This window comes from Octopus bimaculoides, chromosome 28 (genome assembly GCF_046866305.1).
Source record: "Octopus bimaculoides isolate indiv1 chromosome 28, ASM4686630v1, whole genome shotgun sequence".
Lineage (NCBI taxonomy): Eukaryota > Metazoa > Mollusca > Cephalopoda > Octopoda > Octopodidae > Octopus > Octopus bimaculoides.
In genome coordinates, this window is record NC_142955.1 from 18253630 (window position 1) to 18280665 (window position 27036).

The window sequence follows — 27036 nt, forward strand, 5'->3', positions numbered from 1 at the left end:
GCCATGGCAACCAGCGATGTTATTAATGGAAGCCGCTGACTGGCTGACGTCTCTATAACGAATGTTTCTAGTTTCCACTCGCTAAAACAACAAGGTAAGCTGGTTTCTTCTGAAATACACGAAAAAAAACCCACTATTTTGGTTATATATTTCTATTGTAGATCTCAGATTTCTGTATATTATCGAATGTTTCGTAATTTATAAGAATTTGATGCGTAAAAGTCATGTTGACGAAGTAAAAGTTTTTTTTATGGTTCTACAACGATTGTCTTCAATTAAACCTGGACACACACAAGCATATGTATGCATGTATGAATACACATGTATGTATGTGTGTGTGTGTGTGTGTGTGTGTATGTGTGTGTATGTATGTATGTATGTATGTATGTCATTGTTTTATTTTAAGATTTCTGGCCAATAGAGAAAGAGCCGGTTTCTAGCCTAGATCCAAGGTTCCTTCATTGGAATTTCAACATCAACAACAGGGTTTTTTTGTATGTACGTATGTATGTAAGTATGTATGTATGTATGTATGTGTGTGTGTATGTGTGTGTACATATGTATGTATGTACGTACGTATGTATGTACGTACGTATGTATGTATGTATGTATGTATGTACGTGCGTATGTATGTATGTATGTATGTACGTATGTATATATGTACGTACGTATGTATGTATGTACTCATATATGTATGTATATACGTACGTATATATGTATGTATGTATGTATGTATATGTGCAAATGTGTATGCTTTGTTTTATGTATGTATTCTCACGCATATAGCTACATATCTAGACATGCTCATATATATTTAACTGATAAACTTTTGGAAAGTTTTACAGATTTTTACAGTTCCACTGATGGATTGAATCTGTGGTCTTCAAATCAGCTTTCTCCTTTCTGTTTTTTTTTTCTGTATGTATGTGTGTATGTATGTATGTGTGCATGTTTGTATGTATGCATGCGTGTATGTATGTATGCGTGTGTATGTGTGTGTATGCTTGCGTGTATGTATGTAGGTGTGTGTGTGTGTGTAAGTATTTATGTCTGTGTATATATGTGTCTATGCATGCTTGTGTGTATGTTTGTATGTATATGTCTTTTATCTTTTACTTGTTTCAGTCATTAGACTGTGGCCATGCTGGGGCACTATATAAATATAGGATGAGCTTCTTTCAGTTTCTGTCTACCCAATACACACACAAGGTTTTGGTCAGCCCAGGGCAATAGTAGAAGACAATCACCCAAGGTGTTACAAAGTAGGACTGAACCCAGGACCATGTGGTTGGGAAGCAAGCTCTTTAAATGCATAGCTCCCATTGTACCTGTTTTCTATGTTTTTTTTTATGTTTTTCTAATTCCAGTATGTCTGATGGCCCCAAAGAGACCCATTCTCCTCTACAAAACAATGATGTACCAGAAGCAGAAAATGTTCCAGTATCCAATGATAACAACAACATGGAGACTGATGTACCAGATGTCCCAGATGTCCCAGATGTCCCAGATGTCCCAGATGTCCCAAATGTCCCAGATGTCACAGATGTCTCAGATGTCACAGATGTCCCAGCTGTACCAGATGTCCCAGATGTCCCAGCTGTCCCAGATGTCACAGATGTCCCAGCTGTACCAGATGTCCCAGCTGTACCAGATGTCCCAGATGTCCCAGCTGTCCCAGATGTCACAGATGTTACAGATGTCCAAACTGAAACAGATGCACCAACATCTAACAATAACATTGTGAGTGAGAGTGACCCACCGAATGAGGTACCAAATGTTACTGAAGCATCGACCAGCAACCAGGATATGAATAACAAGGTATCGAGCACTGTAGTGTCTGCAAAATCTGATAAGGTGACCATTATTTTTTGGCTTGTATTTTTGTTTGGGCATTGGTCAGCCCCTGATTGCTGATCAGACTGATAACACTGTGTAACAATTTTTGTTCTGGGGTAGCAACAGTTATTTCCTATTTGCTGGCCCCTAGAATCTATGAAAAATGGCTAATATTTCCTTCAAACTTTGCTTTTGTTACATCTATTCAAACCCCAAAGAATCTCTTTCTCAACACATGGCTATGATGCTCCCCAACTACTTCTGCTCATGATCAGAGATGCACATACTGTCAGCCACTAAGGGACATGCTCAAGTGGCTAATGTCAAGCAACTGACAAGCAAATCTGTGGTATTGAGCAGAATATTTGCTATAACGATATTTCTGCTTCAGCAACTCAGAACTGAATCTGTCTGAAATGCAATGGAAAATAGGTTGGTTTGAAAACATTGATGACCAGGTGACAAAAGCAAAGTGTGAAGGGGATAGTAGTCATTTCCTTTGGTTTCTAGATAGAAGTAGGAAATAAAACAAAAGACAAACAGCAAACAGGATTTTCTTCAAGTAATGCCTCAAGGAACTTATCATCAAACTCGACCGGACGTCCTGTTTGATCTTTGTCTTCAAGGCTGAAATCTGCACTTCTGAATTTTGCAAACCATCTTCTGCAAGTTCTTTCATTCAGGCATTTTTTCCTATAAACTGAGTGTATGTTTCGAGTCACTTCGGCTGCAGAGTTTCCTTTTTTGTGCTCATAGAGCATTATGTGCCTCAAATGTTCTTTGGATACTTCCATGTTAGAAAGGGTTTTAATCAAAGAAATTTTAATTCTATTATTCTGTAAAATAATATTTAATTAGTTTAAATGTACACAAATGCATAAAAATAATTTTTAATTCCATTAGACATTCTAAAATACTATTAAATTTCATTCAAGTTTCAAAAAGGTAAAATTGGACAGAACTTATGGGATGACCTGATACACACACACACACACACACACACACACTGTCATCATCATCATCATCATCATCATTTAACGTCTGTTTTCCATGCTGGCATGGGTTGGACGGTTTGACTGCCGTCTGGGAAGCCAGGAGGCTGCACCAGGCTCCAGTCTGATCTGGCAGTATTTCTACAGCTGGATGCCCTTCCTAATGCCAACCACTCCGAGAGTGTAGTGGGTGCTTTTTACATGTCACCGGCACAGGGGCCAGAGGGGGCTGACAACGATTGGTTGATGCTTTTTACATGCCACCGGCACAGAAGCCAGTCAAGGCGGCGCTGTCATAGGACACATTCGGATGGTGCTTTTTACGTGCCACCAGCGCAGGGATCACAACTATAATTTCCATTTGATTTTATATATATATATATTTAGTTTAACCCTGTGCATATTTATTGTTTAGCAGGAGGGTCATGCCAACCTATCAAAATCAAGAGTACATTCTAGAAAGAGTTCTGTAACCAGCAGCAAAGCATCATCTGCTAGAAGGTTGCACTCATTGGACCTCAACACACCCGTCTCTGGTGGAGCCCAAAAGAAAAAAAAGAAAGGTTTGTCAAAGATTCTCTTCCTTTATTTGTCTCCTTCCGTTCCATCACTCTGTTTCACCCTGTCGCACTCATATTCACTAGCAGGGCCCCATTGTAAACACTGCCGGTCACAGACACACACTACAGGGTGACCCCCTAAAAAACAGAACTCATAAAAATTTTATTAAATCCTACAAAGGTCCTGCAAATTTCTTAAAATTTGTTGGACCTTAAACTCCAGTCTGTGTACGATTGTTCCCTTTTCATAAAAGTTATGTTCTTTTCAAAATATGCTCCAAATGGCCTCCGCGGCATTGGAGGCACACTTACATATGTCGTGCAAAATTGTCAATTACTCGAACACATTCCTCTTTCAGTGGCCAAAACTCCTGAAAAGCGATCGGGCAAGAAAGAGGACGACAAAGGTAAGATTTGACTTTTGCTCTGATTTTGTTATTGTTTATCTCCAGGTAAGCTCTATTCTGGAATGCTTGTAATTAATGGTACTGGTTCCATGCTGATTCCATTCTATGCGTCCTGTCACATCATGTTACTCCTGAGATCCTTTGAGGAACCTATTTCAGAAACAACCATTGCAGTCTTGGTCTATCACAAAGTTTCTTGCTGTTTGGTCTGGCTTATAAAAGCCATTAATTCTGTGATTCTTTCCTGCGACATTCTAACCACAGAGAGAGAGAGAGAGAGAGAGAGAGAGAGAGAGAGGTGCAGCCGTAGCTGTTTGGTAAGAAGCTTGTTTCCCAACCACATGGTTCCAGGTTCAGTCCCACTGCGTGGCACCTTGGGCAGGTGTCTTCTACTATAGCCTCGAGCCGACCAAAGCCTTCTGAGTTGATTTGGTAGACGGAAACTGAAAGAAGCCTGTCGTATATATGTGTGTGTATGTGTTTGTTGTGTGTGTGTCTTTGAGTCTGTGTTTGTCCCCGCTCTGTTGCTTGACAACTGGCGTTGGTGTGTTTACGTTCCCATAACATTACCAGTTCGGCAAAAGGAGACCAATAGAATAAGTACAAGGCTTACAAAGAATACATCGGGGGGGGGGGGGGTCTGCCTATTTCTTCAACTAAAATCCCTTCAAGGCAGTGCTCCAGCATGGCCGCAGCCAAATGGCCGCAGCCAAATGGCCGCAGCCAAATGGCCGCAGCCAAATGGCCGAAACAAGTAAAAGACCAGAAGAGTAAAAAAGCAAACTGTCTTTTATTTTATTTTATTTTATTTTATTCTATTTTGTTTTATTTTATTTTATTTTATTCTATTTTATTTTATTTTTTCTTCTCCTTTTTTTCGTCTCCCTTCAGTTCTCTACTCCACCTCCCTGGCGTCGACGCTACCAGATTTTGTGTTTCCCTTGACACTACTCGACCAGACCCAACTCATCTTCAACTGTGTCGCAGACCACCAAATCAATGCTGAAAATCCATTCCTGATGCTCAGGAAGGACGCCATTCTTGAGGACATGAAGAACAGGGCTGCTGTCTCTGATTTCTATCCCTTCAAGGAACAAATTATTGTAAGTATGTTGCCAAATGTCTTCTTGTTGTTGTCGTTGATGTCATTTTTGCTCCTGTTATTTATTTTCCTTAGCAGGAGTGGCTGTGTGGTAAGCAGCTTGCTTACCAACCACATGGTTCTGGGTTCAGTCCCACTGTGTGGCACCTTGGGCAAGTGTCTTCTACTATAGCCTTGGGCTGAGACCAAAGCTTTGTGAGTGGATTTAATAGATGGAAACTGAAAGAAGCCTGTTGTGTGTGTGTGTGTGTGTATACAGACATACATCATCATCATCATCATCATCGTTTAACGTCCGCTTTCCATGCTAGCATGGGTTGGACGATTTGACTGAGGACTGGTGCAACCGGATGGCTACACCAGGCTCCAATCTAATTTGGCAGAGTTTCTACAGCTGGATGCCCTTCCTAACGCCAACCACTCAGAGAGTGTAGTGGGTGCTTTTACGTGTCACCCGCACGAAAACGGCCACGCTCATATCTATCTATCTCATGGTCACACTGAATCATTATCATTAGGGCTTTATTCATTTATTTTTTTGTTAATTGATTCTTCTAATTACTGCTTCTAATTATTTGCATTGATGACAGAAATATGCAGGAGATGAACTTATGCTGTTCTACGACCATGAATATAAATATGGTGGAAATTTTTGCATCATTTTGTCTGAAGAAGCTAAAGCGAAGATGTACCAGTTTATTAAGGTGATGTGGCATCATTAATTCTTTTATTCTTTTATTCCTTTATTCTTTGTGGCGAGAATCATTATTGTACTGGTTAAAATGCTTGGCAGCAGTTTGTCTGTCTTCGTGTTCTGAGTTCAAATCCCAGTGAGGTCGACTTTGTCATTCGTCATTTCAGGGTTGATGAAACAAATACCAGTTAAATGCTGGGGTTGAGGTAATCAACTAGCTCCATTTCCCAAAATTTCTGGCCTTGTGCTAAAATTTAAAACCATGTTGGTAGTCGAGTGCTGATACTTCCAAGAGCACCAATTACTATTGGTATCACGTCTACTCTCTTCGTTAACGACAACCTTCGTATTTCCCACTTCAAATCGTCACAGTTGTTTATTTTTTCTTCTTCTTTCACATTGATCCTGTTGTCACCAGGGCATCCTCTGTCGATTATCATGCATATTCTTTGCTTTGTATTCACCACAATAATGTCCGGTTTCCAAAGTCTGGTCAGGTGATTCCACTGGATCATTGCATCCCACAGGATTTTATTATTATTATTATTATTATTATTATTATTGAGTTAGAGAACAGTGCATGCGGTCAAAGTGACACTGGGGTACAAATATACAAAGCCCAGTATACCCATCATTTATTAGACATAACTAGACTGGGAAACCTTTCATACCACCTCGTATATACACTAACATGTGCCTACTTACATAAGTAGTGCTTCAAATGTAAAACAATTATCACATCGGTAGCACGGCCAAACTGCTCTATGTCTGAGTGAAGGAACACCTCACTACTGATGTGTCTTCCTTCTGCAAACATGTAACCAAATGCAGTAATACCACCAAAGAGATAGACACCTCCATACCAGCTTTGTGGAGGAACACAGGAAGTCTTCGTATCAAAGAAGCTATATTGATCAACCTCCTTAACTGAAAAGTCAACAGTTGACCCGAGATGGGCTGGTGGCTCCTCTAAATACATCACAGCAACTACGAACACCATCATAACATATGCCACCAGCATCATCTCCCACTGCTTCCACCACCACCACCACCACCACCACCACCACCACCACCACCACCACCACCACCACCAATGTAACTTGACATTTTTGGGGACTGCCTCTTTCTGAAGATAAACTTTTGCACTTGAAATATAAAAGTTTTTTTTTTTTTGTAAAACTTCCTTCATTGTTGGAAGCTTTCATTATTTCTATTTTCTTTCATTTGTTATTTTCATTTTATTCCCCATCCAGATACCAAAAGAGACATATGCTGAGGTGTCCCTGGCAGAATCATCCGAGGTCGCTCAAACTTTATCAAAGATATACGTGCCTGTTGCTGAACCGAGGATGAGGAAATGGGTTTCATTGGGAAGTGAATTTGAAATTAAGAGTGAAAATCCAGACGTGATTCCCAGCTGTGTAAGTGCTATTCTTTTAGTCTTTGATTAGTTCTAGATCTTGCCAAGATGAGAGGGTTTCTTAGTGGGGTTTGGGTTTTTTTTATCAGTTTGGTCTTGGGAAAAGGCTGTGCCAACACTATGGAATAACAACAGAAAAAAAGATAGTATAAACACATGCCAGAAAAGGTCACAGAAAACGAGAAAGTAACCATACTCTGGGATATGCCAATACACACAGATAGAGAAATTAAGGCAAATAGACCAGATATAGTTGTCAAAGATCATGAAGGAAAAAAATGCTTTCTAATTGATGTATCAATACCAGCAGATGACGTTTCCCTAAAAGAAATGGAGAAACTTTCAAAATACAAAGACCTGGAAATAGAGGTAACTCGAATGTGGAATCTAAAAACAGAAACAATTCCTATCATAGTAGGTGCCTTAGGTATAATAAAAAAATATTCAGACAAATACATAACAAAAACACCAGGACTTACAAATATATATAACATACAGAAAATTGCACTACTGGGCACAGCACACATTCTACGCAAAACACTTTCAATACAGTGACCATAAGAGCATCACAACAAACCACAGCACATACCCAAGACGCACAGACCTGCGCTCGGTAGTGAAGTGAAAGCATGTGATAAAAATACGACTACTGAATAATAATAATAAAAATAAATTCTGGTTTATTGGCCACAAGGTCTAATATGAAATCAAAAACATGAAAGGACAAATACAGGACGATAAAAACAAAGGGTTTTGTGAAAAAGAAAGATCTGTGTAAACGTATGATAACAAGAGAAATATAACAAGTTAAAATCTCCCAATAGGGAGAGGCACTTTGAAAGGTTACTCATGGAAAAACCCATAAAAGCCACGGGAGCCTAGTCAAATGGGGCGAGAGCCCCTTCTCCTTTTATACTCCTTTTTTTTACAGGTGTAATCTCATTTTATTTGTCATCAGGTGATCGTGAGCAGTAGGAAGATCAGAAAAGAATTTATGCTCCCGTGCGAGTTGGACGACGCGAAACCTGGCACGGAGAAAGACCCGTATGTTGGGTGCTTGGACAGTGTTGAAGGGGACTTCAGTCTGCAAAAGATTGAGCTGGACAGAGCTATTCAGGTAAGCCAACCTCCTCATCATCATCACCACTACCACCACCACAACCACCACCACCACCACAACCACCACCACCACCACAACCACCACCACCACAACCACCACCACCATCACCGCCGCCGCCGTCGCCGCCACCACCACCACCACCATCATCATCATCATCATCATCATCATCATTGCCATCATCTTCACACCATCATCATCATCATCACCACAACCCCACCCCCACCCCCACCCCCACCACAACCACCACCACCACCACCACCATCATCATCAACATCATCATCACCATCATCATCATTGCCATCATCTTCACACCATCATCATCATCATCACCACAACCACCACAACCACCACCACCACCACCACCACCATCATCATCATCATCATCATCATCATCATCATCATTGCCATCATCATCACCCCCCCACCACCACCACCATCATCATTGAGGATGAGGATCTGTATATTGACCGAGTTTTCTTCTCTTATTTGAGCAGCTAAAAAACTGAAGGGCCTCATCAAGCCCAGGGTTTGCTGGGGTGTGATGGCATTGGGCCTAGTATCTTGATCTTCTGGGGGAAGGGGGCGCTAGGAATGTGGCCCGGGTGCCAAGAGGGCATTAGCCTGAAAAAGTTTAGGAACCACTGGTCTAGTGTAACAAGCGCCACGAGATGAACAGCTAAAAGGGCTGAAAGCCCTCTTTGCCAGGGGTCTGTTTAAGTGTCTGTGAAATAACTCATCCTGGAACTTTTTGATGTCCCCTCTGCATAACGCCTTGTTTTATTTTGCATTTCAGGCTGTCCCTACTACGAAAGACACCTTCACGCAGACGAGGTGGAAAAATCCACGGACTTCCTGTACGCAGTACATACCACGGGAATTCACTGAACAAGAGAAAGAGGAAATCCAGCAGGACCCCAAACTGCTGGAGTTCATTGTGGACGTCACCCCACTGTGAGTAACAAAGCAAAATTCACAGACAGGTCAAAAATAAATAGACATCCCACCTCCTCCCTGTTTTACCGTTTTATCCGTGCGGTCAGCACCGAGTTCTTCAAACATGGCACAAGGCGTTTCCTTTAATTGTTTTCTTTCTCTTTTACTTGTTTCAGTCATTTGACTGTGGCCGAGATATATATATTTGACAGGAAGGACACCAAAAGAAAGAAAGAGACCTCGATATTATGCAAATAGAGGAATTTATCTGTAAAAATATGTGACACTTATTCAGTAGCCATGATAAAACTCTGAGTTTCGGATGCCAGAGTGGGAGCCCACGCCAACATCTCTTCAGTTATCCGGCTGGATAATAATAATATAAAACTCAGAGTTTTATCATGGCTACTGAATAAATTGGGCTCGACATGGCCACTTTAAATGCTAAGGGTCACCCTTTAGCATTCAGATTATTTTGTCAAATATAGGCTTCGGTCATGAATGACCATGGGATGGCACCCAGAAAGTTCCCCTCCAAGGCACAAGTCCAGGCAAGGTTGTTTATCGAAGACCAGCAGAGTCACCCATGCATACCAGCTTCCCCTCTCCACACCACCACCACCACCACCACCGCCATCATCAGTATTTGAACTCCGAGTGATTTCCACTTTATTGTTTGTTGTTGTAGGTTTCAGGAAGCTCTGCAGCAGAACGAAATAACGGATGTGTTCTATGACGACTGGCTCCATCTTGGGAAGGAAGTGGATATTTCCGCCGGTCACATTGACGGTCAGTTAAAGGTATGGTTGAAACTGTATGAATACACATTACAGAGATTGTTGTTGTTATTCGCTGTTGTCGTTGCCGTTTGTCTTGAATCAACGATATTACGCAGCTCCTGGACGATTATAAAGGATTAGTATAATTATTTATCATCCAAGGGACATAGTCAACTGGTTAAGGTCAAACAACTGACAAGCAAGTCTGCGGTATTGAGCAGAATATTTGCTGTAGGCCATCTTTTATCGCAAGGCAAAACAATGTACATGATAACACTTCCAATCAGTTAAGATCAGAAGCCATGATAGCCACTGCCTGGTACTGTCTCAAGACATTGTGGTATTGAGCAGAATATTTGCTGTAGGCCATCTTTTATACCAAGACAAAAACAATGTACATGATAACACTTCCAATCAGTTAAGATCAGAAGCCATGAGAGCCACTGCCTGGTACTGTCTCAAGACATTGTGGTATTGAGCAGAATATTTGCTGTAGGCCATCTTTTATACCAAGACAAAAACAATGTACATGATAACACTTCCAATCAGTTAAGATCAGAAGCCATGAGAGCCACTGCCTGGTACTGTCTCAAGACATTGTGGTATTGAGCAGAATATTTGCTGTAGGCCATCTTTTATACCAAGACAAAAACAATGTACAGTTCCAATCAGTTAAGATCAGAAGCCATGAGAGCCACTGCCTGGTACTGTCTCAAGACATTGTGGTATTGAGCAGAATATTTGCTGTAGGCCATCTTTTATACCAAGACAAAAACAACGTACATGATAACACTTCCAATCAGTTCAGATCAGAAGCCATGAGAGCCACTGCCTGGTACTGTCTCAAGACATTGTCGTATTGAGCAGAATATTTGCTGTAGGCCATCTTTTATACCAAGACAAAAACAACGTACATGATAACACTTCCAATCAGTTCAGATCAGAAGCCATGAGAGCCACTGCCTGGTACTGTCTCAAGACATTGTGGTATTGAGCAGAATATTTGCTGTAGGCCATCTTTTATACCAAGACAAAAACAATGTACAGTTCCAATCAGTTAAGATCAGAAGCCATGAGAGCCACTGCCTGGTACTGTCTCAAGACATTGTGGTATTGAGTAGAATATTTGCTGTAGGCCATCTTTTATACCAAGACAAAAACAATGTACATGATAACACTTCCAATCAGTTCAGGTCAGAAGCCATGAGAGCCACTGCCTGGTACTGTCTCAAGACATTGTCGTATTGAGCAGAATATTTGCTGTAGGCCATCTTTTATACCAAGACAAAAACAACGTACATGATAACACTTCCAATCAGTTCAGATCAGAAGCCATGAGAGCCACTGCCTGGTACTGTCTCAAGACATTGTGGTATTGAGCAGAATATTTGCTGTAGGCCATCTTTTATACCAAGACAAAAACAATGTACAGTTCCAATCAGTTAAGATAAGAAGCCATGAGAGCCACTGCCTGGTACTGTCTCAAGACATTGTGGTATTGAGCAGAATATTTGCTGTAGGCCATCTTTTATACCAAGACAAAAACAATGTACATGACAACACTTCCAATCAGTTAAGATCAGAAGCCATGAGAGCCACTGCCTGGTATTGTCTCAAGACATTGTGGTATTGAGCAGAATATTTGCTGTAGGCCATCTTTTATACCAAGACAAAAACAATGTACATGATAACACTTCCAATCAGTTCAGGTCAGAAGCCATGAGAGCCACTGCCTGATACTGTCTCAAGACATTGTGGTATTGAGCAGAATATTTGCTGTAGGCCATCTTTTATACCAAGACAAAACAATGTACATGATAACACTTCCAATCAGTTCAGGTCAGAAGCCATGAGAGCCACTGCCTGGTACTGTCTCAAGACATTGTCGTATTGAGCAGAATATTTGCTGTAGGCCATCTTTTATACCAAGACAAAAACAATGTACATGATAACACTTCCAATCAGTTCAGGTCAGAAGCCATGAGAGCCACTGCCTGGTGCTGCATCCTTTTATGAATGTATTCCTTGCTTAAACTTTATTTATTAGTTGTTGTGTTTGTTTTCTCCCCCCCTCCAGGAGTATCAGTCTTTTTGTGATTTACAATACAGCAAAGAGAAAGCAGGAGTGTATATGCAGTGGCACCCGACAATACGAGGTAGGGAGTTTCGTTTGAAAGATAGCTTTGTCATCATCATCATCACCATCATCATGATCATCATGCCCACCATCATCATCATTGTCGTTGCCACCATCATCATCATCATCATCATCATCATCATCATCATCATCATCATCACCATCATCATCACCACTGCCATCATCTTCATTATTGTGCCATTGTTATCATACCTGTGATCATCATCATCATCATTACCACCACTACTACTACCATCATTATCATCGTCGTCATTATCACCGTCATCATCACCGCTGGTACTTCTTGCGGGTAGCTACTGCGCAGATGACCCCCGAGTGGTGGTTGGAAGACCTTTTTGACCTGCAAGAAATAGCAGTCAAAGGTCTTTCAAATACATTTTTTTATTTTGCAGGTGTTATTGCAATATCAATGGCTGAGAATATTGGTTTGGATGAAAGAATCAATCAAGAATACAGAATTTTATTGAAACCTTCACTTATATTGATCTGGTCCTTCACAGACCCTATACACCCTCAGGTCAGTCTTTAGTTCTTTTCACCTCTGATCCTGTTCACACAGGATCAGAGGTATTCAGCCCTTTAGCAATCAGATTATTCCCCTGTCAAATGCAATGCTTGTTTATCCACATTGTTAATCTTGCCTTCAAGATTTTGATGCTGTGAATGGGTAGGTGTGAGAAGCTGGACCTGGTCTGTTTGAAAAAAAACTGGTGGAACGTTTGGGCTTGATATACCTGGTTTAAATCCTAAAGGATTAGATTGGCCATATTCTTCCTCTCGTACTTTCCCTGCAATGCCATTTTAAAGCTAATCAGTCTTAGAATTGAAATCTTGAAGTTGCAAAATAATGCACGATTCATTCAAAACAGTACTGCATTTATCCATCTTTCATCCTTCAGTTTCTTCACAACCATTGGAAATGATGTTGAATTCTTTTATTCAATTTTTCTCAGCTGATGTTAGAGGCTCCTGAAGATGTCTTTTGCTTCCAGTTCAGCCCATCGGACCCTAACATCATTGCCGGGGGCTGTTTTAACGGCCAGGTGGTGTTGTGGGACATTACCGAACATGTCAACAGGCTGAAACAACCGAGACCGGGACAAAAAAAGCGGAATGTATATCTGGTTAGTCATTTTCTTTTTGTTTTTTGTTATTCATTTCTGTTTCGCATTTTGCAAACAAACATTGGGAGTGATTGTCTTCCCCTAGCAGTGTAAACAAGCGTGCTCATATGCACCACAAAACCATATGAGAGATTTTTCTCTCATAGTAAATATTGCAGTGGTGTTTGTTCTAACACAACATCCACTTTTAACCCTTTGACAGAGAAATTAAATTTCCTGGTTATCCCAGTAATAATGTCAAATATCTACCAAAAAATAAAATCGGTAATTTCTGTCAGCCATGTTGCCTCAGTAAACTCGACATATCTCAACAGAAAATAGTTTCAAACATGGCATTCCTTTACAAAAGATAGATTGGTAAATAAAGCTATTTTCTGTCGTTAAGGATCATCTAATTTTGAGTAGATAAATCTGAGATTCTGCTGTAAAGGGGTTAATGCACCATTATATATTTGTTCTTTGTTATCTTCCAGGCACCATCTTGATCCTTTAGCAGTGAAATTCAATTTCCTGGTTATTCCAGCAATGTTAAAATTCTACCAAAAAAACAGAATTGGTATTTTCTGCGAGTCACCTTGCCTCAATAAACCTTACATATCAACAAAAAATGGATTGGTATCAAAAACTGCTTTCTGTAAACAAGTGTGCCCATATGCACCATAAAACCATATGAGAGGTTTTTCTCTCTTTGTAAATATTGCAGTATTGCGTGTTCCAACACAACATCCACTTTTAATACCATTCTATATTTTATGAGATGAAGAATTTTTATGTTGTGTTAGTTTGGAGACGTGTCTTTGTTTTTTGATTGTTGCTTTCACAATATTTTAGGCTGTTGTATGCTCCAACTTTCTTCAGGTGTCTTCTGATTCACCTCGGTGCCTTGCTTGGGATTGAACCGATCTCGGAACCTCTAGGTTGACTGCACTGCATTAACCAACACCTTTATCTACTATGCAATATCCATCGGCAATGTCAGAATGGATTTTTAAGACTTATAAACCAATGTCACCATTGATATCTTATGCTGGTTCCGTACCAATTCAAGAATGCAATTCTATATTTTTGAGATGACTAAAAGATTCTTTAACGTGGTGCTCCAGCATGTCTGCAGTCAAACAACTGAAACGAGTAAAAAAAATAAAAGAATATAGGCGCAGGAGTGGCTGTGTGGTTAGTAGCTTGCTTACCAACCACATGGTTTCGGGTTCAGTCCCACAGCATGGCACCTTGGGCAAGTGTCTTCTACTATAGCCTCGGGCCGACTGAAGCCTTGTGAGTGGATTTGGTAGACGGAAACTGAAAGAAGCCCGTCGTATATATGTATATATATATATATGTGTGTGTGTGTCTGTGTTTGTCCCCCCCCCCACCATCGCTTGACAACCGATGCTGGTGTGTTTATGTCCCTGTAACTTAGCGGTTCGGAAAAAAGAGACCGATAGAATAAGTACTAGGCATCCAAAGAATAAGTCCTAGGGTTGATTTTCTCGACTAAAGGCGGTGCTCCAGCATGGCCGCAGTCAAATGACTGAAACAAGTAAAAAAAAATAAAATAAAAGAATAAATCCTTGTTTCTCTATGACTGATTTTTTTTTTTTTTTGTTTTTTTGTTTTTTTTGTCTTTGAAATTCCAAAGCCTGGTTTCGAAGATTCTTCGTATTTCCAAACTCCTGTCCTTCGCAACTGTGCAACGTCCAGCATCGAGCACAGCCACACTGGTTGCGTCACAGACCTGCAGTGGTTACCCGATCACTTTGAGGTAAGTTTTATGATTACGATGGCTTCGTGAACGTTGTTTCAACCCTTTGTCATCACTCATGCCCCAGGTTTATTCTTTATTCATTTTCTTTTACTCACTCTTAGTCATTACACTCTAGACGTGCTCCCGCATCACTGTCACAATATTTTGTTAAGGCACCAACCTGGCAGAATCGTTTGCACGCCGGGCAAAATGCTTAGCGGTATTTCATCTGTCTTTATGTTCTGAGTTCAAATCCCACCGAGGTCGACTTTGCCTTTCATCCTTTCAATTTTTTCCAGTTGGATTTTCAACCTTATTGCAAGCACCACCGAATTCTTCTTCCCAACTTTTTCGGATTCTAAACTTTGAGACAAAGAAAACCCTAACCCTAACCTCGGAAATGGCCGGGGTGGCACTTATGACACTCTGTTACTAAACCCTTCTATTTATTTATCTATTTATCCAGATATCCAGATATGGCATTCCTACAGAGAATCAAGAAGGACAATGTTGTCAGCTGATGACCTGTGGTGGGGATTTGTAAGTTCTCAATTTATTGATGTTGTGGTTTATTATATTGTTATTATATACTGTTATTATATAACTCTAGATCAAAATAGGGTCCATACGGCCCTTTGGCTCCATTCGGCCCTTTTGCTCCATACGGTCCTTTTGCTCCATACGGCCCTTTGGCTCCATACGGCCCTTCGGCTCCATACAAGATTTTTCTGATTAAAATTTATGTACAATAATTTGCTTATTCTTCTCAAATACACAAAATATTTTAACAATCTTTTCTTATACATCATCATCATCAACATCATCCTTTAACGTCCGCTTTCCATGCTGGCATGGGTTGGACAGCTTGACAGGAGTTGGCAAGGTCAGGGATTGCATCAGACTGTTTTGGTATGCCTTCTACAGCTGGATGCCCTTCCTAATGCCAACCACTCCACAGAGTGTACTGGGTGTTTTTAATGTGGCACCTGCACCAGTGCTTTTCATGTGGCACCATTACCAGTGCTTTTTATGTGGTACCATCACTAATACTTTTCATGTGGCACCATCACCAATGCTTTTCATGTGGCACCCTCACCAGTGCTTTTCCCATAACCCAGCACCAATGCTTTCAATTTCTAATAATATTTAAATATAAAAAACATAGGATTTTTTAAACATCAAAACATCAAAACATCAAATGGGTCATTCTGAATGAAATAGTAATCAAAGGGGCCCAAAGACAAAAAATAGTTGGGGACCCCTAATTTCAGATGATAAATTCTTCAATTCAACATTCTCCATTATTTCCCTTCATACAGTTTTTTTCTTGTTGTTGTCACAAAACCATTTCTTTCTTTTCTGTTGTTTTTTTTTTTTGCAGTCAGGTATTTTTCTGGGACATTCGAAACCCCAAAACGCAGAGTTATGATTCCGAAAAAGGGGCAGAAGTTCTGCGCGACAGAAATAAAGTTGGTCTTCCAGACACATTCCAGTACCTGGATCTCACCTGGAAACCTTTAATGAGGGTACATTTACCTTTTATATATTTTTTTTTTTCACTTGTTTCAGTTATTAGACTGTGGACATGCTGGAGCACTACCACCAAGGATTTTTTGGGGAAATGACTTGACGCCCAATAAACTTATTTGGTTTTTTTAAAACCTGGTGCTTATTTTGTTGATGTCGTTTCCCAAACTGCTAAGTTGCTGACATGTAAACACACCTCCACCAATTGTCAAGCAGTGGCAAGTGACAAACACTCACACACACACACACACACATAACAGGCTTCTTTCAGTTTCCATCACAAGGCTTTGGTTGGCAGGGGCCATACTACAAGACACTTGCCCCAGATGCCACACAGTGGGAGTGAACCTGGAACTGTGTGGTTGGGAACCAAACTTTTGTCACACAGCCACACCTGCACCTTACATATATATATATACATACATATATATGTATGACTTCTAACTCTACAAGTTTTCTTATTATCTCTCTGATAAAGAGTGTAGGCTCGAAACATAAAAGACTTTCTCACCTTCCCAAGCATCAAACTAATACACCTGCTAAAAAAGAAAACATGCCAAGAGAGATAGTGGAGCTTGGTGCAGTCCTCTGGCTTACCAGCTCCTTGTCAAACCGTCCGATCCATGCCAGCATGGAAAATGGATGTTAAATGATGATGGTAATGATGATGATGATGATGGCATAGCTAATTTAGGTTTTATAAGATTAAACATTGAAATTTGCAGGTGCAAGTAATCAAACCAGACTCCAACAAGGACTGTGCCATCATGAAATTCAGCATCGCCGAACGACAAGGGGACAGGTCATGTGAGTAGTCTTTCTCTCCTTCCCTCTCTCTCACTCTTTCTTCCTCTCTGTCTGTCTCTCTTCCTTTCTCTCCCCCTCTCTCTTTCTGTCTGTCTATCTTCATCTCTCTCTCTCTCCCTCTCTTTCTCTCTCTCTCTCTTACACACACACACACACACACACACACACATGTGCACACACACAAACACACACACACACACATATGTACAAGGGGCTTCTTTCAGTTTCTGTCTACCAAATCCACTCACAAGACTTTGGTCGCCCCGAGGCTATAGTCGAAGACACTTGCCCAAGGTGCCACGCAGTGGGACTGAACCCGGAACCATGTGGTTGGGAAGCAAACTTCTTACCACACAGCTACACCTATGTGTATATAATATATATAGATATATATATATGTATGTATGTATGTCATTGTATGTATGTATGTACATATGTATGGATGCATGTGTGTGTGTGTGTATATGTATGCATGTATGTGTGTATGTATGACCATCAAATGGTTTAATCCTGTATTATAGATAAAATGAATTTTCTTTTATATTGCGACGCAGCAAAGAAATCTGATGAAGACATGAAAAGAAGTGATGAAGGAGCCTTTAAGAGTAATCTTATCGCCAAAGACAAAAAAGTTCTTAATGCAGTCAACACAAACTTCTACATCGGAACGGAGGTGAGAGTCTTGCTGCAGCTTCCTATGTTTATCTTTTATCTTTCTTTTCATCTCTTCTCATGCTTGCCTCCCCATCACTTATAATTAGCAGGAACTCAGTCGACTACGACGATGAGGGTTCCGGTTGATCCGATCAATGCAAGTGGCCGAGTACTCCACAGACATGCATACCCTTAACATAGTTCTCAAGGCATTCCATCGGTTATGACGATGGGGGTTCCAGCTGATCCAATCAATGGAACAACCTGCTCGTGAAATTAACATCCAAGTGGCTGAGTAAACCACAGACACACCACGTAGTCTTAACATAGCTCTTAGGGTGATTCAGCATTTCGGCTGATATACCCTCCAGCCTTCATCAGGTGTCCTGGGGAAATTTCGAACCTGGGTTAAAGAGTGCGGGCTACTAACCCCAAGATTCATAGTTCGATTCCAGGCAGTGACCTGATTGTCAACGCCGCCAACGACGACGAAAAATACCTTAGGAATGAGAACACAGGTTCAAAATTTCCCCAAGACACCTGATGAAGGCTGGAGGGTATATCAACCGAAACGTTGTGTTAACAACAAACCAGATGAGGATAAATATCCGTCAAATGTAAATAATGTACATAATTTCTCATCTCTTAAATATAGAACTGAAGAAATTAATCGCACATTAATTTGGAAATGTTTCCTGTCTTTCAGTTTGGAGAATTGTTCTACCTGGATTGGGTTCCACGAAGAGACACTGATTCTGGAAGGCTGCAGAGTGAGTAGGATTTGGCCCTTTGGTTTTCGGCCTTTTTGTTTTTGATTGCGTGACTGGGTGGTTAAAAAGTTTGCTTGATAGTTATGCGGTTCCAGGTTCAGTCCCACTGGGAAATTGTCTTTTACTATTGACCCAGAGCTGCCCAGTGGTTCGCGAGTGGATTTGGTTAACAGGAATTGCATGAAAGCCTATCATCTATGTGTACTTATTCCATCGGTCTCTTTTGCCCAACCACTAAGTTACGGAGACGTAAACACATAATCATCAGATGTCAAGCGATGATGGGAGGACAAATACAGACACACAAACATACATATACACATATATATATACAACAGTGTCCGTCAACCAAATCCACTCACAAAGCTTTGGTCAGCCTGAGGCTATAGTAGATGACACTTGCCCGAGGTGCCATGCAGTAGGACTGAACCCAGAATCATGTGGTTGGTAAACAAGCTATTTACCACACAGCCACTCCTATGCCTATATATGTATATGTGAGAACAATTAATTCAAGTAGAAAATTTAGAACTTTCTTGGGGGTGTCCAAAAAGTTAGATTTCTAATAAAGATTCTTCATATCAAAGTAGTAACTTGCTAACGCCAACCACTCCGAGAGTGTAGTGGGTGCTTTTATGTGCCACCGGCATGAGGGTCAGTCTGGTGGTACTGGCAATGGCCATGTTCAAATGGTGTTTTTTATGTGCCACCTGCACAGGAGCCAGTCCAGAACTTTAATTCAGAACTTATGAAAATAAGACACTTGTACTACAGAGCTAGAGGCGGTTTCAGCCAGGTTGGTATCGAAAGGGTTAAAGTCTTACCGATTCCGCACAGAAGAGTTGATAAGTAAATAATTCAAATGGTTTCGTTTCAGCTGAGAAACCCAAATTCTGCAGTGAAATGCACACTGGACCAGTTTGCGCTCTGAAGAGGTCATACTTCAACAAACACATCATCCTCATGGTTGGAGGCTGGAGGTCATCGTTATGGAAAGAAGGGGTACATGTAAGTAGGGTCCAAAACAAATTTCAAAGATGATGTTGTTGTTATTATTATTATTATTATTATTATTCAGTAGTTTTATTTTTATAACGTACTTTCACTTCACTACCGAGCGCAGCTCTGTGCGCCTTGGGTATGTGCTGTGGTTTGCTGTGGTGCTCTTATGTTTACTGTATTGAAAGTGTTTTGCGTAGAATGTGTGCAGTACCCAGTAGTGCAATTTTCTGTATGTTATATATATTTGTAAGTCCTGGTGTTTTTGTTATGTATTTGTCTGAATATTTTTTTATTATACCTAAGGCACCTACTATGATAGGAATTGTTTCTGTTTTTAGATTCCACATTCGAGTTATCTCTATTTCCAGGTCTTTGTATTTTGAAAGTTTTTCCATTTCTTTTAGAGAAACGTTGTCATCTGCTGGTATTGAAACATCAATTAGAAGGCATTTTTTTCCTTCATGATCTTTGACAACTATATCTGGTCTATTTGCCTTAATTTCTCTATCTGTGTGTATTGGCATATCCCAGAGTATGGTTGCTTTCTCGTTTTCTGTGACCTTTTCTGGCGTGTGTTTATACCATCTTTTTTCTGTTGCTATTCCATAATGTTGGCATAGCTTCCAGTGTATATAGGTCCCAGCTCTGTCGTGTCTGTGAATATATTTCTTCTTAGCCAGGACTGGGCAGCCAGAGATAATATGATTTATTGTTTCTTGTCGATCTCCACATATTCTACAGTTACTTGTTATATTTCTTTTCATTATGTGTTTTTGGTAATTTCTGGTGGGGAGGCTTTGGTCTTGTGCAGCAATTAAAAATCCTTCAGTCTCTGCTTTGAGTCCTGAGCTTCTCAGCCATTGCTGGGATTTTTCTCTGTCTATTTCTTTCGCATTTAGTTTAGCCCAGTATTTACCATGTAGGGGCTTTTCTTGCCATCGTTTTATCATGGTCCGTTGCTGTTCTAGTTTTAGTTTGGATTTCATTTGTTTTATAGCTTTTGTTGTTTCTTCTTCTTCTTCTTCGTATTTGTTAGGTAGATTGATTTCTTGTTTGTATTTGTCAGCTTCCTTAAATACTGAAAACAGTTTTTTGTTTTGCTCGTGTTTTGTGGCTATTTGTATTAGTTTCCCTTGCTTCTGGAGTAGGTATTATTATCATTTTCATTTATTGTCTTCGCACAGCTTCTAACGCTGGAGATGTACCACGGTGCCAGCCTTTCATCCTTTCAGAGTTGATAAATTAAGTACCAGTTGCATACTGGGGTCGATGTAATATCAACTTAACTCCTCCTCCCCACAAATTCCAGGTCTTGTGCCTATAACAGAAAGGATCATCATCATCATCATAATCATCATCATCATCATTATCGTCGTCGTCGTCGTCATCATCAGCATTACCATCATCACCACCAACATCATTGTCATCATCATCATCACCGTCTCCATCATCGTCATCTTCGTCATCATAATTTATAATGACCAAACTCATCATCATTATCATCATAATCATCATCAACACCATCATCTTCCCCATCGTCATCCCCACGTCGTCACCACCACCACCACCACCACCATCACAACCACCACCACCACCACAAGCATCACCACTGCCGCTACTACCACCATCACTTCCACCTCAACCACAAGCACAGCCACAACCACCACCACCACCACCGCCACCACCACCACCACCACCACCACAACCACCACCACCACCATCGTCTCCATCATATCTACCAGTCTCTTCCTAATTGTCTTTCTTAAAAATGTCCCTATTAAATCACTTTCCCTCTTTTTTTTTTTTTTTTTAAATTTTTGTTATTTCATTCATTCTCCAGCTCGGTCCCCTCTACATGACTCCTTCAATGCCTACTAATGTCATCGACGGCTGCTGGTCCCTAACTCGAGCCGGTGTCTTCTTCGTAGCTCGAATAGACGGCACCATAGATGTTTGGGACCTGCTCGACAGAACGCACGAACCCTTTCTCTCTCAGAATGTTACACCTTTTGCTGTCTACAGTATTTCCCTCTATGAATTCTCAGGTAAGTTTCCCTCGTCATTGTTTTGGCCAAGATCTTCCCCGATGGCTTTCATTCTCTTCTTCTTTTATTTGTTTATATATATATATATATATATATATATTTATAGATAGATAGATAGATAGATAGATAGATAGATAAATAAATAAATATATAGATATATAGATATATAGGTGCAGGAGTGGCTGTGTGGTAAGTAGCTTGCTTACCAACCACATGGTTCCGGGTTCAGTCCCACTGCATAGCACCTTGGGCAAGTGTCTTCTACTATAGCCTTGAGCCAACCAAAGCCTTGGTAGACAGAAACTGAAAGAAGTGACCTACAAAGAAGTGACCTACAAAGAAGTGACCTACAAAGAAGTGACCTACAAAGAAGTGACCTAGAAAGTGACCTACAAAAAGGTGACTTACAAAAAAGTGACCTACAAAGAAGTGACCTAGAAAGTGCCATACAAAGAAGTGACCTAGAAAGTGACCTACAAAGAAGTGACCCAGAAAGTGACATACAGAGGCACAAGTCCAAGCAAGGTTGTTTATGGAAGATCAGCAGTCATCCATGCATACCAACCTTTTCTCTCCATGCCACCGATATTATCCAAGGGAAAGGCAAAGGGGTCAATACAGCTTGGCACCAGTGATGTTGCAACTCGGAAAAAACTCGGAAATACGTAAAAAATAAAGTGTCTTGCTCAAGAACACAACACACACCCCGGTCTTGGAATTGAACCCACTATCGCATGATTGTGAGTTCAACGCTCTAACCACGGAGCCATGTGCCCTCACCTGTTTTTATGTATGTGTGTGATTATGTGTTTGTTTCACTCTCCTTGTCTTTACGTCACATGGTCGTGATAGATGAAAGTCGTCCATCTCCAATCTTCTGCAAAAACATGTCTGGCCACAGGGAAATCTTACGTTGCTTGGAAACAGGTGAAGGTTGATGACAGCAAGGGCTTCCAGTTACAGAAAATGTACCTCAATAAACTTCTCCCAACCCATGGAAGCATGGGAAAAGGAATATTAAAACAACGACAATGATGATGATGATGATGATGATGATAAGATTTAAAGATTTAAATGAGATTTGGCTGCTATTTCTAGCATGTTGGATAACCATATAGAGGTTTCCTTGTTTATGTTGTTGTTGTTTTTATATTTTTCAGCTAAACGCCAACTGTTGGCTGTGGGCGACACCTCGGGGACCTTGCATGTCTTAGAAGTGCCACGCTGTTTTATGGTTGGTCCACACAATGAGGTGAGTCACATGACAGTATCGTCTCTATTAACTTGTCTATCGAACTCTCTGGCATTCAGATTGGTCTGTCAAATCTAATGCTTATTTATTGACATTGTTTTGAATAAACCCTGACATTATCTCATAGCTTTGAGATTTCAATGATTTGATTGTTTTATTTTTAAAAGAACATTGTAGGGTAGGTGTAAGAGGCCAGATCTGGTCAGTTTGAACACAACAAGTAGAATATTTCATCTAGGTATGACTGGTTTATATGCTAAAGGGGTTAAAGAGAGCCGGGAGTTTGTTGAGGGAAGATTTGGCTGTTACATTCTGTAAGGTCAAGTGACTACATAGAAGCTCCTTCACTGGTCCCTGTGATCCCTATTTTAGCCCTTTAACATTTAGATTATGCTGTCAAATGTAATGATTATTTATTCACATTGTTTTGAATTAATCCTGGATTATCTCATAGCTTTGAGACTTCAATGATGGGATTGTTTATTTTTAGAATGACACCCAATTCCACACCCAGTGCCACACCCAATTCCACCAAATTTCAAGCAGGGGGGTACAACAAAAGTTTTCTATTAAGATCTGTAATTGAATTAGTGAGTGAGGCTAATGTTTAAGAGGAATTTGCCCTTTTCGATGGGGTGTGCAGCGTACATCTCGCAAACTCAGAATATATATGTCCCTGGTCGATATTAGTGAATGGCTTACTGTTGTAACTGTGTTTGTTCTTCTCCAGCTGAATTCGTTTAATCATTACATTGAGCGAGAGGTGAAGAGGTTGGCATACATCAACGAAAGATGGAACATTCATGAGAATGAAAGGTATCGACAGAAACCTACCAGAAAACCTACCGTAAGTGTGTTTCGTTTATTTTATTTAGTATTCTTCCATTCAATTAAGCAATTAACTGACCAAATTTTTTTCACATTCTCTCTAAAGTTTGCCTGTTCATGTGGCATGAATCAGTGCTTCTCAAACTATCTGATGTGGCGTAACGGCAGTTTCCTCCCCGCTCCCCCAATGTGCCAGGGACCAGTAATATTTCTTATTAATATTCATTTATACCAGAAACAATATATATAAAGTGATGGTTTGTTGCCAACTTAATGTGGCAGTCCCAGGAAAGGGAAGAATGTTACTGCTATTTAGCCCTAGGAAACACCATTTCTAGTTGGTTATGTGACACAAGTATTCTGTGTCCTTAAGCGTGTCATATAGCCAACTAGAAACGGTGTTTCCTGGGGCTAAATAGCAGTAGTATTCTTCCCTTTCATGGGACTGCCACATTAAGTTGGCAACACACCATCACTTTATCGTGCTGCTACTGCATAACTCTCTCTGAGAGATTTAGAAATGCAATATTTCTAATATATATAATGGATATAATAAAAGTTGATAAATTTTTTATCTTATATTTATTTTGTAAACGCACAATATTAAATAAGCATTTTATAATGTTTCTTTCCTCTCTGGAAACTTGCCACATACCGGCAGCTGATGGCTCGCAGCTTGGCGCCGGTCTGTAGACCACCACTTAGAGTAGCACTGGCATAAAAAACATACGATTCTCGCTGGTGAGAGCAAAATTTCTGAATTCATCGTCATCATCATCATCATCGTCAGCACTTAATATCTGCTTTCCATGCTGGCATGGGTTGGACAGTTTGACTGGAACTGGTAAGCCAGAGAGCTGCACCCGGTTCCAGTCTGATTTGACATGGTTTGTACAGCTGATTGCCCTTCCTAATGGCAACCACTCCAAGACTGTAATGGGTGCTTTTTACATGCTACCAACATGGATGTCATTTGCGTGACACTGGCAACGGCCACGACTATGATTTCATTTGGCTTAACAAGTCTTCTCAAACATATTATATTGCCAAAGGTCTCATTTGTCATCACCTCCTTTAGGCCCAACATTTGGAGATCATGTTTCTCCACCTCATCCCATGTCTTCCTGGGTCTACCTCTTCCACAGGTTCCCTCCACGGTTAGAGATCAACACTTCTTTACACAGGTGCCCTCATCCATATGCGTCACATGACCATAATTGGATGGAGAAATTCAAACGATTTCTTTAGTTCTTGTTGTGCATTTGCAGAGTCTCCAGCCAATGTTGTTAATTGAAGAGGAGTACCTAACAAAGAATGCTGCCCTCTACAAGGCTTATCTCACCAAAGAAACTGCTGTACTGCAGAAGATGGGACTAGCAAAAGACCAGGAGATGCAAGAGCAGCAGCAGCAACAACAGCAGCACCAGCAGGAACATCAGGAGGAGGAAACAGAAGCAACCAACGAATGAAAGCTGAGAAATTCTAATTCTTACTTTTCAACATGATTCAGAAAGCTATGTCTGTCTGTCTGTCTGTCCATCCACCTGTCAATCCATTTATCTGTCTGTCTGCAAACAGTAGGAAAGCATAAATTCTAAATATAGTTCGTACTTTGTGCTCAACAGCTGTTTCGTTAACATCATCCCAAATTTATATGTGTGTGTGAGTGTGCACATGTTTGTGTATGTGCGTATGCGTTTATCACAAAGACTCCAGCTTCAATAGCAGCTGAAAAATAATCAGCAGAAGACATGAGAGAAGGAGACCTCAACGTGGTCACTCTACATACTAGAAATAATAGCCTAAATTTCCTTCGATCTACACCCTTCCAACTGCTTCTAATGTGCATCTGCCCAAATGTAGAAGTGTGTTTAACCCTTTTGTTATCAACCCGGCTGAAACCACTTCTGGCTCTGTAGTACAAATGTCTTGTTTTCATAAGTTCTCAATTAAAATCTTCCACCAAACCTTAGTCACAATTTATGTTCCTAACACTAGCTTAATGATAACAAAGTTATTTTACTAAATTCTTTGTTATATTTAAAATTAATTGAAAGAAACACAGAGCATCTCAACAGGAATAGAGTAACGAAAGGGTTAATCCTTTATCTGTGAAATTAAATTTCCTGGTTATTATAAACAAACATCTTATCCATTCAGCCATATACCTACATGCTTGTATATGAATATGTGGATGTACATAGACAAATAGGCAGACAGACAGAGAAATATCTAATTACATAATTGTTATACATAATTTAAATGAAGTTAAATCAATCAAGTGTCAATATTATAGGATAATACATTTGTTGGTGTTTATCTTAATGAAACAGCTGTTGATCACCATTAAAATACGATGAGCTATATGTAAGGAAAGCAAAAATTGTCTGTGTGTATATGCAGAAAAGCTTATGAATGTGTGTATGTGTGAAATTTATACTTTTCTGCATGCAGAAAAGCATATGAATGTATATATGTATATGTATGTGTGTATACACATACATACGTGTATATATACACCAATACATAATGGTGCCATAAATGTTTTTGTTCAGGTGTGTATATAAACACACTTTATTATATATGTTTCTTTTTAAACAAATTTTGTTTTTATAATGTTATTTTTATTTCAAACAATAAAGTTTTACACCAAATTCCAGTTGTTTCTTTTTTTATATTTTTTAAATGGTTTTTTTTTTGTTGCCATCACCATCATTGTCCTTGTGACACCCAAGTTTTTCATGCTGGCATGGGTTGTTGGTCAATGCTAATCAAGACATTATTCTATGGTTGGGTCCACCGCTACGTTCTGAGTTCAAATTTTGCCAAGGTCAACTTTTCGTTTTGTCCTTCTAGAGTCGATAAATTGAGTACCAGTGAAAAACTAGGGTCAATATAATTGACTATCCCCCTTCCCCACAAAATTTCAGGCCTTGTGCCTATAATAGAAATGATTATTATTATTATTATTATTATTATTATTATTATTCACACCTGGATTAGGCGTAGACCGAGGAGGGGTGCTTGGCACCTCGAGTGCTGTCAAGCACTCACAGCTCTCCGCCAGGTGGGCAATGTGGCCGGTAGTAGTTCCACTCTAGCGTTCTATAGGGGCTTAGTGGAGGGGAAAGTGTGACAACATTCTCGGGGAAATTCTGGGCAACGATGAAGATCGACTAACCGGTCTGTTTCAGAGACCTTTTGGGCCTGGGCCTCTGGATAACTTCCAGAAATCCCTTGCCTGGCAGTGCTACTGATAACGAAGTTATTTTACTAAACTCT

At 40.2% G+C, this 27036-nt stretch overlaps 1 protein-coding gene across 2 annotated transcripts; it reads left to right on the forward strand.

Annotated features, from left to right (window-relative positions):
• On the forward strand, positions 1-26408 carry LOC106878052 (dynein axonemal intermediate chain 3). Of its 2 annotated transcripts, none has more exons than XM_089343834.1 (24): positions 1-94; positions 1368-1854; positions 3244-3391; positions 3748-3795; positions 4687-4898; positions 5488-5601; positions 6845-7012; positions 7970-8128; positions 8925-9082; positions 9753-9864; positions 11921-11999; positions 12394-12518; positions 12955-13125; positions 14765-14887; positions 15336-15409; positions 16251-16395; positions 17122-17203; positions 17758-17876; positions 18564-18627; positions 19505-19635; positions 21470-21674; positions 22835-22926; positions 23657-23773; positions 25023-26408. In XM_089343834.1, exons 2-24 carry the CDS (start codon positions 1369-1371, stop codon positions 25221-25223), a joined length of 3333 nt encoding a protein of 1110 aa, XP_089199960.1. In that variant the 5' UTR covers positions 1-94; position 1368; the 3' UTR covers positions 25224-26408. The 2 variants fall into 2 exon arrangements, with proteins under 2 accessions (XP_089199960.1, XP_089199961.1); XM_089343835.1 differs by having other exon boundaries at positions 5-94; positions 3247-3391.
• The last annotated feature ends 628 nt before the right edge of the window (positions 26409-27036 follow it).